The sequence below is a fragment of the Pseudorca crassidens genome, chromosome 12, assembly GCF_039906515.1.
Source record: "Pseudorca crassidens isolate mPseCra1 chromosome 12, mPseCra1.hap1, whole genome shotgun sequence".
In the NCBI taxonomy this organism is placed as follows: domain Eukaryota; kingdom Metazoa; phylum Chordata; class Mammalia; order Artiodactyla; family Delphinidae; genus Pseudorca; species Pseudorca crassidens.
In genome coordinates, this window is record NC_090307.1 from 84266395 (window position 1) to 84283163 (window position 16769).

Genomic DNA, 16769 nt, shown 5'->3' on the forward strand with positions numbered 1-16769 from the left:
TGTTACTTTCTGTTTTATAACAAAGTGAATCAGTTATACATATACATATGTTCCCATATCTCTTCCCTCTTGCGTCTCCCTCCCTCCCACCCCTCCAGGCGGTCACAAAGCACTGAGCTGATCTCCCTGTGCTATGCGTGAGCCAGTGGTTTTGTAGAATGCTGCCTCTGTCTTGTTTCTCTGATATTTCCTCATCTGTATGATCAGGTTATGCATTTTGGGAGGAATTTTTTCTCCATTTTGCAGATGACAAAAATTGATGTCCAAAGAGGATGTTTTCGAGCCTGGAAATCTGGCTCAGAGCCTAGACACTCAAAAAATCTTACGTAGACTGATTCTGGCTTTGCTTAAGAAATCGGAAGATCCAGCAGCAGCATTACTGGGCCTGCCTTCTTGCAGAGCAACAATGAACAGGAGCTGAGTTGCAGCTACCTCTTACCCAGGAGATGTATTTGCCACAGTCCCCACCACTCCCTATTGTGTGACACCAGCCCAGCTTCATATGTTACTCACCTGGCCCCAGAGGGCATTTGTGTTTGACAGCTCATTCTGTCCCATAAACCTGATACAGAAAGTGGTTTTATAAAAACACAAGTGCTCTGGCTGAAGTGAGAGTTGGTTGTGGGAAAGTGTGGCCTTAAGCTTTTGTCCTTCTGTGCAGACTTGGACATGGCTACAGCAGCTTGGTGGGCTGAGCGGAGGAGGGGGACCCCTTTATCCTACTGCAGCTTGCCTCTGTCCTGCATGATATACACCAGGACCCACCCCTCCCCTGTCCCCAGAAGGCCCTCTGACTGGGACCGAGTAGGGTGGGGCAGGTGCCCCTGTGTGAAAATCTCCACTGCTCGCCAGAGAAAACCTAGGCATCTTTCATCCTTCCCCTAAGATACCCACCTCCCTGCTTCTGCAGAGACCTGGGTAGATAATACATTCATAGGTTCCAAACACAGCAGTGAAAAATTGCTGTCCCTCCCCTGTTCCCAGGTTCCCAATTCTCCCCAGAGACAACCATTGTTGCCAGTTTATTTTGTTCCCATCTAGACATTTTATACATAAACAAGTACACATCCTACCTTTTCTGAAAAAATGGTAGTTTTCTATACGCACTGCCACTGTTCTCACCTTAAGAGCAGACAGGCCTAAGTTTAAGCACAGTCACTTTCTAGTTTGGTGACTTGTGAGCCTCCCTGAACCTCAGTTTCCTCCTCTAAAATGACACGAATAATAGCAGGACACCTCATAGGTTGTTGAAGGGTCATGGGAGAGCACCCGTGTAAAGCTGTCAGTGCTGGGCCTAGCACTGAGTGGCTCTGTGGTTGGTTATGTGTCCAGAGGCAGCCAGGCTCAGCTTCCCGGCTTCAGAGGTACCGACTGAGAACGATGCCATGGGTCGGGCCACCTGCTTGGCATTTAGATGGCAGAGAGAACGTCAGTATCAGTGAACGCTTCACTATATGCCGGGTACTTGCTGAGGGCTTTATGAACATTGTGGTATTTCAGGGTTATTTCATGGTATTACACCGTTGAAGTTGGGTTGAATAATTCTTCTGTAGAGTGTTTACATCATAACATGTTTAGCAGGATCACAACCTCTACCCACTGGGTGCCAGTAGAATTCTTCCCTGCCAGCTGTGACAACCAAAAATGTCTCCAGACTTTGCCAGATGTTCCCGGGGAAGGAAGGGGGACAAAACCACCCTCCCTCGGGTTAGAACCACACCTTATTTCATTCTCCAGTAACCACAATAACCCCTGGTGGTAAGTACTGTTATTGTCCCATATTAGAGGAAAGGAAACTTGAAGAACAGAGAGGTTGGGTGACATACACAAGAACACACAGCTAGTAAGTCAGTGCTGGGATTCACACTCAAGGAGTCACTGCAGAACTCCTGTTCCTACCCATTATGTAAGAGTTCCTCTTATCTTGCAGGAATGTTGTCTAGAATTATAGAAAGCCCTTCCCAGAAATCTGCTTTACAACTAATCTTAGTACGTGTTATTTTTACGTCTGCTAGAAAATCCTCAAAACACCTCTGTGAGATATCTGAAGTCCCATTTTACAGATGGGGCAACTGAGGTCACTTACTTAGGATCACAAAGCCAGTAAGTCAGAGGTTCTCTGCCCCAGCTGCAGAGAGTCAGCTGGGGCGCTTTTTGAAGGCCCAGGCCTCACCCCAGACAGATGAGAATCTCTGGGCATGGGATCCAGACATTCCTAGCTTTTAAATCTCCCACAGGATTCCAAGGTTGGGAGCCCCTGTGTTAGGCTGAGAAGCCAGGTCACATTTTAATGCCAAATCTTAGTGACCAATGTACCCAGATGCAGACTCCATCTTCTCGGAATATCTCAGAGATCAGAGACCTGGAGGCACCTACCCCTTTCTGCCCCAAGGTAAATTCATGCAACCCATGGGGACCCCTCTTCTCTACCTGAAACCCCTCCTGAGGCTCCCTCGCACCCCGGCCACCCACCACAGGCCCCGGGCTCACGCTGCCAGGCTCTCCTTTATTCTGGGGTGCTCAGGGATGGGGTCCAAGAATAAAGGCGTCCCCAAGGCCAGCAGGGGAGAGGAGCACTGGCCTCCTACTGGTCAGGAATGATCCAGTGCTGGGAGGAGCAAGGTGCCTTCGGAGGGTGCCGAGTGTGTGCCCAAGTCCCCCTTTGCTCTACCAGTGGGAGCTGCACCGGTCCAAGCAGTTGGGTGACTCCGGTTTGAATTCCTCCTGAAGCGCGGGTGTTCTTTCTGCAGGGGCAAGCTGGGTGGGGTGGGCGGGGCTGGTGTCTCCAAGATGCTGTATCAATGCTCTCCCCTCGACCCCACTTATTACCAACACCAGGAGGGGTAGCACTAAACAAGGGCCCACAAGACAGATAGGCAAGTGGAGGCCCAGGGCCCTCCAGGGCGAGCAGACCACCTGACTCCAATCCGATTAAGCCCAGGGTGCAAATGGGAGGATTTGGCAGGACTTCTGCAGGGAAAAGAGTTTTGAAGGGGAGGAAGCAAAAACGACCAGCAGGACTGCGGGAGGCAAGAAACCCACCCTCTCTGGTCAAGCCCCTGAGACCCTAGGCCAGAGGAGACCCCAGGAGCTACCCAGACCACATCAGAGGGTGGCAGGTGTGCCCGCCTCTCACCTGGCATCAATCTCCTTCTTCCTGTGTCTTCTTGAACGTGGCCAAAGCTTCCGCCAACACGTCGTCAGGATCTAGAATTTTGACCTGGAGGGAAGCAGCAGGGGTTGGTTTGGGGAGCATGGAAGGCCCAGGCTGCCAGCCTTCGGGGCGCTCCCTGCTTTGGGGGGGTACTGCCAGCCTCCCTGGGGTCGCCCTGACTGAAAACAAAACCGTGTCTGTTTCCTGGCCGGGCTGGGCTTGGAAAGGCTGGGTGTGGCTGTGGGTGCTGTTTTGTCTCTCCCTGGGCTGCATGTGGCCCCAGGATCCGGGAGAGCTTCCCACCTCAGGAATGGGGAACTGGGTGGGCTTGGGGGCCTCATCACGGCCACAGTCAATCATTGTGCCACACTTGGCTATGTTGTCGACCCAGAGGCCTTCGAACAGCTGACCATGGTCCAGGTGGAAGAAGCGCCCCCACCCATTCTTCATGCCTCTCTGCCAGTTGCCTTCGTAGCGGTTCCCGTTCTCTGGGGGAAAGAACAGGGAGTCAGGGGTCTTGGCCCACAGAACCAGGCCAGACTACATATACCCGGGCTGGACCCTTGCCACTGCCGGGCCAGACATCATGCCCACCAGAAAGCCATAGAGCCCTGGGGTGTGAGCGACTTCCGGTTTCAGACCTGGTTCACATCTCACCTCCACTACCTCCCGGAACTTAGATGAGCACCATAGTTTCCTAGCTGTAAAAAATATAGCGAATAATACTGACAGGCAATGTTCTTCCTGCACTTACTCTGTGCCTGGTTCCATGCTGTTTCTGACCTCACGTCTCACAAAAACAGTTCTGTGAAGGATGAAGGATTCCATTTTATACATGGAACTTGAAAAGCTCCAGGAATTTGACTGATTTGCACAAGGTCACAGAACTAGGAAGTGGCAGAGGCAGGGTTTCAAACCAAATCCTGTTCATATCAGGAGCCCCGGCTCTTAATCGGGAATCAATTCCACTTCCCACTGGATCTCGGTGGTGGTGGTGTAAAAATAATAATAATAAAGCCAACATGTCTCAGCTCAGACACTTACCAGCCGTGTGACCTTGAGCAAGTCACTGAACCATTTTGTCTCATTTCCTCATTTGTAAAACAGGGACAAGAATAGCTCCTCACTCATAAAATTATTCTGAAGATTAAATGAGTCCATACACAGACAGGACTTAGAAGAGTATTGGATGAACTCTAGGTCAGAGGTCAGCAAACTTTTTCTGCAAAGGGGCAGATAGTGTTTTCGGCATCGCGGGCCATAGGGTCTCTGCTGCACATGGTCAACTCTGCCATTGCAGCACAAAAGCAGCCCGTGGGGACTTCCCTCGTGGCACAGTGGTTGGGAATCCGCCTGCCAGTGCAGGGGACACGGATTGGAGCCCTGGTCTGGGAGGATCCCACATGCCGCGGAGTGACTAAGCCCGTGCGCCACAACTACTGAGCCTGCGCTCTAGAGCCCACGCGCCCACGTGCCTAGAGCCCGTGCTCCACAACAAGAGAGGCCACCGCAATGAGAAGCCCGCGCACTGCGACAGGGAGTAGCCCCCGCTCGCCGCAGCTGGAGAAAGCCTGCGTGCAGCAACAAGGACCCAACGCAGCCAAAATTAAATTAAAAAAAATAAATTTATATTTAAAAAGACCCAACGCAGCCAAAAATAAAGTTAATAAATTATTTTTTTTAAAAAAAGCAGCCTGTGGACGATACATAACTGAACGAGCACATCTGTGTGCCAATAAAACTTTATTTACAAAACACGTGTTGGGCTGGATTTGGCCAATAGTTTGCTGAGCTCATACAAGGATGTACTGATTCTGAGCACTTACTATTCCGTGTCATGCTAAGCGTTTTACAAATATAAACCTCATTTAACCTTCACAATAACTCTAGTTAAGCTTTATTTTTTCTTTACTTTACAGTTGAGAAAAATGAAGCAGAGAGAGTGTAAAGAAATTAATTGCCCAAGTTCCCACAACTAGTAAGAGCTTGAGCTAGAATTTGAACCCAGGCTGGCCGGCTCCAGAGTCCAAGCCTTAGAAACGGTGCACTTAGAGCTCCTTCACTGTGCGGGCCACAGAAGGTGCTCACTGAAAGCAAGCTATTACTACTAGGAGATGCACACTGAAATCAGGCACGGAGGCGGATGCACGGGGGATTGAGAATGACAGAGTGGCTACCCTTAACCCTCCCCAGCTGCCCAATGCCTTGGTTTAGTCAAATCTCTTTGGAGGGACTTCCCTGGTGGCACAGTGGTTAAGAATCCGCCTGCCAGTGCAGGGGACACGGGTTCGAGCCCTGGTCTGGGAAGATCCCACATGCCATGGAGCCCGTGTGCCACAGCTACTGAGCCTGCGCACCACAACTACTGAAGCCTGCGTGCTTAGAGCCTGTGCTCTGCAAAAGAGAAGCCACTGCAATAAGAAGCCCATGCACTGCAAGTAGACCCTGCTCGCCGCAACCAGAGAAAGCCTGCTCGCAGCAACGAAAACCCAACACAGCCAAAAAAAAAAAAAAAAAAAAATCTCTTTGGAAGTTGGAATCTTGAGTTTTCAGGAGACTGGGCTCTGGTTTGTGTCCTCACCAAGAGTACCTACTTACTACATGGCAGGCACTGGGGAAACAGTGGGGAACAAAACAGACACATTCCCAGTCCTTCTGCAGGCTCACAGTCTGGAGGGGCAATGATACTAGCTTTATCGACAGCCTACTACGTGCTAGGCCCTGTTCTAAGCACTTTACACAGACTCCCTCATCTAATCCTCCCCATAGCCCTATGAAGTGGGTACTGCCATTATTCCCATTTTACAGGAGAGGAAACTGAGGCACAGAGATGCAAAGTAGTTCACCCAAGATTATACACCTAGTTCTAAGAAGGAAAGGAAGCAAGTGCTGAGAAGAATGTGCTTTAGGTGGAACGTACAAATGCAAAGATCTGGGGGAATCTTCTTTTTTTTTTAATATTTATTTATTTGGCTGCACCAGGTCTTAGTTGTGTCACATGGGATCTTTGTTGCTGCCTGCGGGATCTTCCTTGCGGCATGCAGGATGTTTTAGTTGCAGCATGCGGGAATTTTTTTTTTTTTTTTTTAGTCGTGGCATGTGAACTCTTACTTGCAGCATGTGGGATCTAGTTCCCTGACCAGGGATCAAACCCAGGCCCCCTGCATTGGGAGCGTGGAGTCTTAGCTACTGGACCCCCAGGGAAGTCCCTGTGGGAATCTTCTTTCTATTCCAGGAAGAGGGAACAGCAGTGCAAGGGCCCTGAGGCAGAAAGTGGGAGCAATTGAAAGAAAGTTAGTATGGCCAAAAAGAAGGGAGTCCAGGGGAAGAGGGGAGGTGAAACTGGAGTGGTGAGCAGGGCCAGATCATGCTGGGCCCCACAGACCAGTCAGGCCTCTGAACGGAGTCTGAGGGCAATAGGGAGCTATGGAAAGGTTGAAAGCAAGGCAGTGACAAGGTCCAATTTATGAAAAGTTGGCTCTGTTTGCTTTGTAGAGAATGGATTAAGTCCTGATACAAATGCGAGCTTCTCAGAACTCTTTCCTCTGCCTGGGAATGTTCTTCCCCAGCGCAATACATATCCCGCTTCCTTCTCCTCCTTCCATTCTCCATTCAAACAACACCTCTTCAGGGAGGCGGTCTCTGACCAGAAGCCAATCTAAACAGCCCTGACCCCAACTCCTTTGTCATTCTCCAACACGTCTTCCTGTTTTCAAGGGCAATTCCTTAGCACTTCCGACCTCAGAACAGACTGCGTAACCTTGAGCAAATGACTTAACCTCTCTGTGCCTTTGTTCATTTGTAAAGTGCGGTGTAAGAGCACCTATCTTATAGGATTGCATTGTGGATTAAATGAGCTCAGGGCTGTATAAGTGTAGGCTATGATTATTACGACCATAAGACAATGTCTTAATTGTTTATATTTATTGTTAGGCTCCCCTTTTAGAGTATAAACTTCCTGAGGGCAAGGACCGGGTCCTGTCATTCAGCTTAACCCAGTCGGGACAGGTCTATGCGGGGACTTGGCCTGATGGGTCGTGGCCATGAGGGGCCCAGAGGAATGTGACTTGAGGGCGTGGCCGGGTGGGCGTGATCCACAGGCCATTTGGGGTGGGGCTAAGCACTCACTCAGGCGTAACATGCCCTCCCCTTCCGGCTTGTCCTTGCACCACTGGCCCTCGTAGATGTCTCCGTTGCTGTAGTACATGCGGCCCCAACCGCTGCGCTGGTTGCCACACCAGTCACCCTCGTAATACTCCTTGGGTCCGAAAAACTGGATCCCATAGCCCTGAAAGCACGAAGGTGTCCTTGTTCACGACGTCCCACACCACTAGGAACTCCCACCATCCTCCCTGGCACCCAAGCCACACACCTGGGCTTCTCCCCTGCTTCCTCCCCCAGCCCTACATCCAAGCTGACGGTCGTGTATCGAAAAATCTCCCAGGCCGTCCATTCTCCTCTATGCCTTCCTGCAGCCCACCATCATTTCATCCCTTCTCACTGGTCTACCTCCTCCACTCTCCCGTTCTTCCCTGACCCCATGCATCTGCCATACAGCTCCTAGGAGATCTTTACGTTGTCTATCCGATCACATTTGCCCCGTCTCCTCAACTCTGATTTGATCCTATTAAAAGTCGCAGATGCCTGACAATCAGATCAAAGCTACGGACTTTCTCCCCAGAAAAATGGACATAATCACTTATCATGCAGCCGCAGAGAATCACCACAAACTCCCCGCAGATCACACCTGAAGAGGTTGGGTTATGCAGCCCAAGTCTACTCTTCAACATCCTCATCCCCTACATAACCTTCAAGGCCTCACTCCCACCCCTGTGGGCAGACACACCTTGCTGTTTATTATATCCTTCCTTTTGGTATTTCCTCTTCTCCTTTTTTACTCCCTAACTCCTTGCATCTTACGGTGTCACCTTCTACAGGAAGCCTGCCCTGAATTCTCAATGAACTGCCTCTGGACTTTCTGTAAAAACCTCTATCCTAGCACCATATTATATGTAAAATATTTATTTTGGGAGCTTTATCCCCACTGGCCAATAAACATTTTGAGAGTAGAGATCATGAAATGCTGGGCTCTACAACTTGCCAGTGGTGTGACCCCAAGCAAGGCACTTCACCTTCTGCGCCTTTCTGAGCTTGTTTCCTCATCAGTAAAACGGGAATAATAATGATGATGATGATGTTGTTTTGTTGATGTGAGAGTTTACAATATATCATGTTCCAGGGTTACGGTAGCTGTTGTTCCATAGCAATACTGTATTATTATCTGTCTCCATGACCTATGGTGAGGATTCAGGTGTTGATGGGTTGGGGGCATGCCTCTGGCTGGTTTCTATCCCTCAAGACCTTCCTCTCTTGGCCAAGGGTGTGGCCTCTGCTTTCTTTCTTGCTCCCACTCTTCCAAACCCCCACTGCCACCTCTTATCCAGTCCCAACAGAAGGGGGGTTCTCAGAAAGGGATGCCAGGGGAAAAGAAAGCCAGGAAATGAGTGGGGAGGTTGGGAGGAGACTTTGGCCCCTCACAGCCTGGCTGGCTTCTTGTAGCCACAGGGTTTCATGGGCTCCTCCCTGGGCCCTCTCCTCTTGCTTCCTGTTTCCTGGGTTTTGTTCTGAGAAGCCTTGATGTTCCCCCACCCCTTCCTTCTCCCACCCACACAGCAACCCTGTTCTCCTCCCCTAGATCCCCCCACCCTTTTCTCCCAGGCCTCTCTGACTGCTCCCCACACACACACACACACAGCCTGCTTTCAGCCTGGCCCACACCCCAGGGCATGATGGGAACCACTCACACATTTCTTATCGCCTTTCCACCAGCCTGAGTAGACTCTCCTGTAATTTCCGGTCTCTTGGTCAGAAAGGCTGAGGGTGCCATAGCCATCTCTCTTCCCAAATTTCCAGTCCCCCTCATAGATGGCTCCGTTCTTCCTCCAGACCTGTGTTCCTTTCCCTAGGGACACAAAGATGAACCAACATGGTAGACATGGCCTTTATGGGGCTGGGGATGCCGGGAGGCAGGTGCTGTGTCTGCTGGGCCTCAGGGGCCCCTAGACTGGACAATTCTCAAGAACTGGGTCAGGGTCTGTGCCCGGTCTCCAGACCCCCAACACCCAGGAAAACCCCCCAAAAGTTCTATTTCTACAGCCCTTTGCCCTGAAGCCAAACTGACATAGCAGACCCCAAGTAGAAATCTGCCTCTTCAGTGTTTCAGCTTCGTCTTTTCTTAAATTTTAATTTTTATTTATTTATTTTTGGTTGCATTGGGTCTTCGTTGCTGCGGGCGGGCTTTCTCTAGTTGTGGTGAACGGGGGCTACTCTTCCTTGTGGTGTGCAGGCTTCTCATTGCAGTGGCTTCTCTTGTTGCGGAGCACGGGCTCTAGGCACGCAGGCTTCAGTACTTGTAGCACACGGGCTCAGTAGTTGTGGTGCGCAGGCTCAGTAGTTGTGGCGCATGGGCTTAGTTGCTCCATGGCATGTGGGATCTTCCTGGACCAGGGCTTGAACCCGTGTCCCCTGCATTGGCAGGTGGATTCTTAACCATTGTGCCACCAGGGAAGTCCCAAGCTTCATCTTTTAATAATACTGAATGGATACACCAGGTGGTCAGGATTTTTAGAAAATGTTCTGCTTATCTCTTCAGTTCTCCTGAACACACATGGAGACCCATCTCCTACTACTCCAACCCCTCTGTGTCCTCCACTCCCGTTTTCCATTCTGCCCTCCAACCACTGTGGTTTCCATGCTGTTCTTGGAACCCACCTGTTATGCTTTCGCCTCAGGGCTTTTGTACCTGTTTCTCCTTTAGCCTGGAAAACTCTTCCCTCTATATTTGCTCACTCCCTACCTCCTGCAAGTCTTTGCTGAAATCTCATTTTCTCAATGAGGCCTACCCTGACCATCCCGTTTAAAATTATTCCATATAAGCTTCTTTTAATCCCTTACCCTGTTCTGTTTCTTTCGATATCACTTCTCAGCTCTTAACATAATAGATAATTCACTTATTTATCATTTATTGTCTATTGTCTGTCTCTTCCAGGAGAATGTACGCTCCACAAGAGCACAGACTGGTCTGTTCTGTTCACTGCTCTATATCCAGCACGGAAGAACAGTGTCTGGCATGTTGTAGGTGACCAATATTTGTTGAACAAAGAGATGAATACAATATTTGCGGAGTACCTATGCACGCCAACTCATGTCTTGGTCCTTGGTAGCTCAGGAACAAATCCAACATTGTCCCTGTGAGCTTTTTGATCTAGTGCAAGTAACTTAACTCTCTGGGCCTCAGGTTCCTCGTCTGCAAAATGGGGATAAGAGTATCTCATGGGGTTGTTCTGTTCACTAAATTCATTAATATATGTAGAACACTTAGGACAATGCCTGCAAATAGAAAAGATGATATCAATGATTTTTGCCCTTGAGGTGGGGTCCAGTCACATCGCAGGGGATGAAGGGTTGTTTACATCTGTTCTTCTTCTAGTTTATTTCCTTTGGGGACACAGCCCTCCCTCTCAGTCCTTCAGGTTTGCATGGGGCTGACTTCTCCTCCTGGCAAGCCTAGCCAATCAGTGTATTCTATCCACCCAGGCCTCTGTGACTGGTTCAGTGAAGGGCATGTGACCAAGTTGGTCCAATGAGACTGTTTGTCTCCCAGATGAAGGCAGAACTTACCAAGGCCTAAGAGGCCCTATACGATTGGCCCTCTTAACCTGCCCCTTTCTCCCCTCCTTCTCTGTGTTCCAGCCCACTGGCTTCCAGTCCGTTCCTTGAACAAGAGGTAATAGTGAAAAACACCCCCCCATCTCTGATTCCACTATCTAGAAGACATGCTCCCCCCTGCCTGGCTAATCATTTGCATCCTCTGGGCTCGGCTCAAACATGTTCTCATGGCTCCTTTCGTGGCTTCTCTCTGGTCCCCTTTACATCCTGATGATACCACTTTTAGCTGTGTGGCCTTGAGTAAGTCACTTCCTCTCTCTGAGCCCCAGTTTCCTCATCTGTAAAATGGAACATTACCTACTGTGCAGGTTGTCAGTGAGACTGGAAGGACCCTGAGTGTTGGGATTCTTCCAGATGCCCGGTATAGGGCCTGGCACAGACTAGGAGCACAATGAGTATTAGTGGAGTGAGTGGTCTGGGTAACCACTGGGGCCACCCTATCCTTGCCCTGAATGACGGCTCTCTTGACTGCTTCCAGCCTGCTTATACTACAGCAACCCACTTCAGCGTGGTCGAAAGGTGAGTCAAGAGAGGGGGCATTGGACCTGGGTTCTCTGACAGATCTGCTTTCTGCAGCCCCAGCCCCATCAGCTCTATGCCTCCAGGGTCTGAGGGGAGGCAGGGCTCACACGGGAGGACTCAGAGGGCCACACCAGCCCACAAGGTCATATCACAGGTAGGGCAGCCAAGTCCAGAGAATGGGAAATGACTTACCCAAAGTCACACAGCTACTCAGTAATAGAGCCAGGCTCAGAACTTCAGGGTCCTGACACCAAGTCCAGGGCTCTGTCCACACCACAGGCTGCCCACAAGGATTGAAACATGCAGGCAGACATCTTTAACCGCACATAGAGCTCCAAGCAGCTGCTTAAACCCTGGCCTTTAAGTCAGTGCTGAGGGTGGGTGTTGTGTTACACACTGGGTGAGGTCAACTTTGGGGGCCTTCTTGGACAAGGAAGCTCTAAGTAGTGATCCCTGCCATGGTCAGCCCTCCGAGAACACTCCAGAAGTTCCCTTCTGCACAGACTCTTGGCTAAATACTTGATAGATGTCATCTCTTAACAGATAGGTATTATTCCCATTTTACAATGGGGAGACTGGGGCTCGGAGTACTGTAGTAGATCTCTCAAGGTCATAGTTACTGGAGCTGAGATTCTGACCAAGCTTTATGGGCTCAAGCACTTAACGCAGGAAGGCAGGAGAGAAGAATGGTTAAGAGCAGAGAATCTGGAATTGCAAGACTGGACTGAGAAGCCATAACACCTCTTTTGAATAAAAACTTATTTTTTTTTTTCAGGGCTTAGTTTGTATCACAAAGAGCCCCGTACTTCCTGCTAGTTAAACTGAGCCCAGCCCAGTTAAAGTCAGAGCCCCAGCCACTTGGGGTGGGGGGGTGGAAGTATAGGGGGTGGGGGGGTAGGGGGTGGGGGATAGCGGGTGTCCTCCCTCGCCCCCTACTGGTTTGAAGGGCTGAATTTGAAGACCAGAATCCCAGTTGCAAGCTGCTTTCTGGGGGCCACCTTTTCCTCCTGCTAGCCAGCCCCATGCTTAGCCCAGGTGTCAGAGGTAGAGAATGAGCTGGTGTCCTGAGAGTCCCAGCTGAGGCTGTGGCTGGTGCCTAAAGACTGCTCTGTCCCCTACTGGCCCCTTTGCTCAGCTGAAGCCAGGGCCGAGTTGGGTTCCAGAACCCCAGCAGGAGGAGGCCCCTGGTTGGTCCAAGTCAGCATTCACTCCTCAGAGATACATGTTATATCCCCAGTGAGCTATGCAAGCTGCTTCTTTGGCCCCGGTTGCCCACCATGGCCCAGACCCACCACCTGAGCCCCCGAAGGTCCCCCACTTACCGTGTTTCATGTTATCCTTCCACTTGCCCACATAGTGATCGCCATTGACAGCGAACACCTGGTGCCTCAGTCCGTTCTTCTGGGCCTTCCGGTCCCATGCTTTCCACAGGGGCTCCGACTTTGGCGGGCACTTGGAGATAGGCATGGTGGCTGCTTCTGTGGGCCAGGGTGTGCTGGCAAAGGGTTAGGGACATCAGGGGCTCAGTTTGCCGTAAGTAATGCCGGGATCCTGGGGCTTCCCAGGGAGACACCTGTCTGAGGTCAAGTGGAACGCGTCACGTGTGTTCTGAGTCCCCAGGGCAGATGAGCAGCCCCTGAGGAGTTTTCTTTTGTGCTGGACTGACCCCCCTGGGAGGCTCTCTCTTCCCTTGCCTCTCCAGGGGCCCCTTGGGGCGGGGGATCTGATGGCACAATTGCTTGGGATGGGAACCCAGGGAAACCAACAGGGCAGAGGGGTTTGTGATGACATCAGCAAGAAGCTGCCCCGGGGGAGAGGGTGAAAGTCACGTATTTAATAACCAGTATGACCAACCAGCGTGGATGCGGGCCTGGAGCCCTCAGTCGTGAACACTACAACCCACTCTGGGGAGTTGGGGCCTAGCCAGGCCACTCTGTCTGGGCTGGCAGACAGCCGTGATGACACAGCCCACAGGGGCACCCCTGCTACCGCCACTGGCTCAACACCCAACACTTTAGCCCCCTGGGTCCCGCCCCCTATGCCTGGTGGACGGGATGGTAGAAAAGCCTAGGGGCTGGCTTGGCAGGGGTTTGTGAGCTGTCAGGAGAGCCCCTCAACTGAAGAGACTGCCTCTTGGGAGACCCCCTGTACCGGTTTGCCCGGGACTGAGGGGCTTCCTAGGACATTGGACTTTCAGTGCTAAAGCTGGAACAGTCCCAGGCACACCAGGATGGTTGATCACCCTCTGCCCTCTGCCCTCTGCCCTCTGCCTAGGTACTCTTCCTGTCTGCCTGGTTAGGTGTTTTTCATCAGACCAGGGCTCTCCTCCCCACCCTGCCTGGTGGGGTTTGGGTCTCTCCCCAGACTGGGAGCCCCCCGTCTATGCTCTTCATGTCCCCAGTGCAGACATTCATGTCTATGTGTTTCTCTCCAGGGGACTTGTGCAAGGTGACAAAGATGGTCTCCAAATCTGGAGATCTCTGTTTCCCCTCAGCAGGTACCATCTATCCTGCTCCATAGTTGGGAAATACACACACACACACTCAAGCAGTGCTAGCAGCCAAGGATGGGGGTGGAGGAGTGGAGGGATGGGGGAATGAGGGGATGGGGGTGGGGGACTAGAGTGAACTATTTAACCATCAGCAGGCAGAAGTCTTTTTTGTTTTTGTTTTTGTTTGCCGCACCATGTTGGCCTGCGGAATCTTAGTTCCCCCGCCAGGGATAGAACCCAGGCCCCCTGCAGTGGAAGCACGAAGTCCTAACCACTGGACTGCCAGGGAATTCCCAGGCAGAGGTATTGACCAATGAGAATGACCTCAGGGCTGAGCAGGTTTCAGGAGATCTTGGTGTCCCAAGCATCCACCCACCCAGGACCAGCATCACAAGTGTGCAACCTGAAGAGTTGCACAGGGCCTGGTCCTTAGAGGGGCGTGTACTTGGTCTCGGCTCTGTCGCTGTTTTGAAATTCTTAATACTGTATGAGCTACTGCCTCACATTTTCATTTTGCATTGGGCCCTGCTTATCAAGGAGTTCCCTGTAGGGCCACAGCAGGGGCCTCAGTGATTCTGACTAAGCTGGCCAACTGTACTGGCTAGTACGTATTTTGACAATCATGCCTAGGAATTGGGAAAGTCACTCCAGGCAAGGAAGACAGCCAGGGTGAAAACTGGGCAGAGGGAAACAGTCTCAGGTCCTAAATTTAATGTTTTTCTTTTTTCTCCCATTTGCATGTATCATGTGTACTATGATTAATCTTTACATTGAAGTTAATTCACTTAAAACATCAATACATTTATCCAAGGAAGATTTTGCAAACATTACTTGAGTCTTAGCTAGACACTGGGGCTTACAGTTGAGATTAGCAAATGTTCAGAAAGGTGTTAATGCCATATTAGCCCCAAACTGACACTTTCTCCTTGGTTTACTCAGAACCGTAAGAGAACCCAGAATCTAATAACTTTCTTACGATGTCATTGGGTGATACTTAATGCTTCATCCGTGTAACTCATCCTCTGTCCCACACTTTCAGGAACGTAGATGCTACCCTAGAGGAGGTTGTGGTCTTAATACATAGAGCTCCTGATAGGAAAAGAAAGCTTTGGGGAATTCCCTGGCGGTCCAGTGGTTAGGATAGGACTAGGCGTTTTCACTGCCAGGGCGCGAGTTAGATCGTGGCCGCAAGCCAAGCTGCGTGGCCACAAAAAAAAAAAAAAAAAAAAAAAAAGGGAAAGAAGTCTTTGCCACTCGGTGCGCGTACTCTACTCGTGTTGTTTTGATACTGAATAACAATAATTACCACCATGGAAAGTGGAAGGAGCAGGGCCCAGACGGCCGGGGGTCAGTCGCTAGCCCGCGCCTCGTCACACCTACGCCGGCTCACCTGCGCTCTCCTGCCGGGCGGATCCTGCATCTGGAGTCCTGGGCCGAGAGCGGTGGAGTCGCCGCCCGCAGCCTCCAGCCTCAATCGACCGCAGCGCGCGTTCCGGCGTCCCAAGCCCTGCCAGGGTCCCTATGGCAACGCGGGGCCCCAGCAAAGCCAGCCGGCAGGGCCCGCCCCTTCCTGCGGAGACTGTGAGCTCGGGGCCGCGTGTGGGGAAGGCTGTAGATCCTCCCGCGACGAGGAAGGACGTCTTCGGGCCTGCGGAGGTCGAGTACTGGCTGGTGCACCGGCCTGGTGGCCAAAGGCTGGTGGGCGAGCCCGGGAGACCTGATATCCGCGGAGCTTGGGCCACGGTGTGCCACGGGAGGTTACTGCCCTCCCCACCCCCGCTTCCCTCCCGTCCCGGTTTCCCCGGAGCAAATACCAAGCCCGATGCTGGCAGGAAAGTGTCAAAGGCTTTTCTGCCTTGTTGCAAAGACAGAGGGGCAAAATTAAAGGGAAAGCCAACATTACCCGTGTTCTTTGTTTTGTGATGGTTTATTAGACTCCTCTGAGAATCTGAGGGAAGCTATACTGCCCCTACACACCGGAAGATGCATATGATTTACATAGACACAAGTCGGCCCAAGCCATTCCTCAGCTCACTTCCCTACAGTGGTTCCCCTCACCACTCAGAGTAAAAGCCACAGTGCCTACAGTGTCTTCAAAGCGCTGCGTCATTTGCCCACCTCCCTCCCCTTTCCTCTCTGAGTTTGTCCCCTACTCTGTGCGCCCAGTCTCACTCTGCTCTAGCCTCACACTTGCTTCCTTGTGGTTCCTGGAAAATGCTAGGCGTGTTCCTGCCTCAGGGCCTTTGCCTCTTCTGTGCCCTCTGCCAGGCCATTTCTTCCTCCAAATAGCGGCCTGGATCAAGCCCTGCCCTCCAGGGCTTTATTCAAATCACCTCAGTACGATTGTCTGGACCACCCTATTTAAAATTGGAATCTCCGGGCTTCCCTGGTGGCGCAGTGGTTGAGAATCCGCCTGCCAATGCAGGAGACACAGGTTCGAGCCCTGGTCCGGGAAGATCCCACATGCCGCGGAGCAACGAAGCCCGTGCGCCACAACTACTGAGCCTGTGCTCTAGAGCCCGCGAGCCACAACTACTGAAGCCTGCGTGCCACAACTACTGAGGCCCACGTGCCTAGGGCCTGTGCTCCGCAACATGAGAGGCCACTGCATCGAAGGGTGGCCACCGCTCACCGCAACTAGTGAAAAGCCCGCACGCAGCAACGGACACCCAACGCAGCCAAAAATAAATAAATTTATAAAAAATATATATAATAAATAAATAAATAAAATAAAACTGGAATCTCCATATATACTTTCTGAAACGTTTTCCTCTTTCCCAACCTCATTCCTGTTTCATGTTCTCTGTAGCACTACACGCACACACACACACACCCCTTATTTATTGTCTGTCTCTTTGAAGCCAAAAAAAAAAA

The 16769-nt window shown here is 51.2% G+C and overlaps 1 protein-coding gene across 2 annotated transcripts; it reads right to left on the minus strand.

Moving 5' to 3' along the window:
- Positions 1–3136: 3136 nt before the first annotated feature.
- Positions 3137–15708, minus strand: MORN3 (MORN repeat containing 3). Of its 2 annotated transcripts, none has more exons than XM_067700943.1 (6): positions 15286–15708; positions 12727–12899; positions 8959–9116; positions 7283–7442; positions 3458–3642; positions 3137–3220 (listed from the first exon to the last, which is right to left on the minus strand). In XM_067700943.1, exons 2-6 carry the CDS (start codon positions 12869–12871, stop codon positions 3143–3145), a joined length of 726 nt encoding a protein of 241 aa, XP_067557044.1. In that variant the 5' UTR covers positions 12872–12899; positions 15286–15708; the 3' UTR covers positions 3137–3142. The 2 variants fall into 2 exon arrangements, with proteins under 2 accessions (XP_067557044.1, XP_067557043.1); XM_067700942.1 differs by having other exon boundaries at positions 3347–3642.
- Between the last annotated feature and the right edge of the window lie 1061 nt (positions 15709–16769).

Coding starts and splice junctions, on each gene's coding strand:
- MORN3 (XM_067700942.1), bottom strand. CDS start 12,871: ATGCCTATCTCCAAGTGCCCGCCAAAGTCGGAGCCCCTGTGGAAAGCA. Junction 9,117..12,726: donor GAAGGATAACATGAAACACG/GTAAGTGGGGGA, acceptor TTGTGTCCCTAG/GGAAAGGAACACAGGTCTGG. Junction 3,221..3,346: donor CCGGCCAGGAAACAGACACG/GTTTTGTTTTCA, acceptor GCTTCCCTCCAG/GTCAAAATTCTAGATCCTGA.